We start from the raw sequence: 1,803 nt of genomic DNA on the forward strand, positions 1-1,803 counted from the left end.
AAAACACATTTGGATGCTTATCTTGCTGGGATCCTATGATCCCTGCTGACTTCCTGCCCCTGGGGCAGGGGGCTGGACTCAATGATCCTCCGGGGTCCCTTCCAGCCCAAATGTCTATGAAATCTATGATCTTTTATTTTCTCAAAACACAATTATATTTTACCTGCTTCCAAGGTGTCTGGTTCATCTGGTCTCTGTGCAATCTGTAGGTAATAAAGCAGTGATCCATACAGGTGTGTCCTCACTCGCTGGAACCCACCACCTGCTCACAAGGAAGAGTTCATTCTAATGAGGAACAAGTTGGTTTAATTCACATCATTAGCACCTTCTGCCCCCACACCTAATTTAGCTTTATAATATTAATACCAGTGCTGGTAGTAGCAAAACAAATGAAAGTCTATGTTTTCTTATACCAGAGCTCTAATGTTTGTGCATAAATTGAAATTATGCTGAGAAGTTCAGCAAAGCAAATTCCTGCCCCACAAGGGTAACCACTGTAACTGCAAAACATATTCATACATCCTAACACCATGTACTCAATCTCAATAGTTTTGATTTTTTGAGGAGGACCTACTACTACAAAATTGTATCTTGAGAGAAACATAACTTACAGAATAACTAGGAGCAGATTTTCACAATAAAATGGCCAGCTATTTTAATAAAGAAGTTCAATCCAATGGCATAAAGCAGCTCAGAGTATTTATTTAGTTTTGGCTTGTTAGAATCTAGTCACATGCAGTGCAGCTGTTTTAGGCTTCAAACAACATACCTGTTTTCAAAATGAAATCCAGTAGTTTTTTTAAGATGATATGGAGGGAAGAGTCACCAATGGAAGCAAACCCCAAAGATAAGCCTTCTGAACCAGGTGATGCGGAAAATGAGCCATCCAACATCAAGACATATTGGGAGTGGCCAGGTAAAGGGACTGCAAGTGGCTGTTTTTGCTCTGTTCTCACAGACTGGCTCAGATGGGCAGTAAGAGTGAACACAGCCCCTGCCACTACTGGCATCAGCTCCTGAGCTGCATCATCATCCAGGATCTAAAAATGGATAAAAAAGGGCATGTTCTATACCACTTGTTCAGTCTCCCATATCTACATGATCTCTGCAGGTAAAAGGAATTCATTTTAACTCTAGATTATTTGATTTCTCTATTTAAAAAGTTAGAAATAAAACACTTCTGATACCGAATAAATCAATACTCATTGCACTGTGTTATCATTCCCCAGAAGGACTGTTATTCGAAGTGCATTGATACATCGGTCCCATATTGGATCAGCACTGATATAAGGAAAATTGATAGTATCGCTAAGCAGCTTTTTTTGGCTAAAGTGACTGATAAATGCCCTGCGTGTGCACACAGCTACAGCATGCATGTGGCCAGGGGCGCAGCCTGGCGGCTTGGAGAACAGCATCTGTCTGGTAAGTCTGTCATGGGGGAAAGGTGGGGGGAGGGAAGGGGAACGGGAGGGCAGCAGATCAAGGCCTCTGTGGTGAAGGACCGAGTGGGGCTAGGGTAGGTGCTGCTCAGCTGGGGTGGGGTGGGACACAGGATGGAGCTGCGAGCGATTCATCCAGGAGGTGCAGGGGAGGTGGCTCCTGCTGCTGCACAAACCTGGGGAGGGCATGGGGGGCAGGCGCCCACAGATCTGCATGCAGAGCAGGACAGACTGTCACTGTGGGCTGGGGCCAAGGGCTGCTCTGGGCTCTTCCCAGAGAGGGGTTGGGCCAGGCTGCAGCAGTGCTGGGAGGAGAGCTACAGGAGGGGGCTACAGTGAGTTTTGGGAGGGCTGCAGCCCCTCC

General features: G+C 46.0%; 1 protein-coding gene across 1 annotated transcript in view; it reads right to left on the reverse strand.

Moving 5' to 3' along the window:
• Positions 1-1,803, reverse strand: part of NUP205 (nucleoporin 205) — a 95,076-nt gene that overhangs the window by 20,573 nt on the left and 72,700 nt on the right. The window contains exons 29-30 of the mRNA XM_019545142.1: positions 770-1,040; positions 164-262 (exon numbers count right to left, since the gene is read on the reverse strand). Of these exons, the coding sequence (XP_019400687.1) occupies positions 164-262; positions 770-1,040 (370 nt within the window). The remainder of the gene's footprint in view (positions 1-163; positions 263-769; positions 1,041-1,803) is intronic.

This window comes from Crocodylus porosus, unplaced genomic scaffold, assembly GCF_001723895.1.
Source record: "Crocodylus porosus isolate Cpor-Errol unplaced genomic scaffold, CroPor_comp1, whole genome shotgun sequence".
Lineage (NCBI taxonomy): Eukaryota > Metazoa > Chordata > Crocodylia > Crocodylidae > Crocodylus > Crocodylus porosus.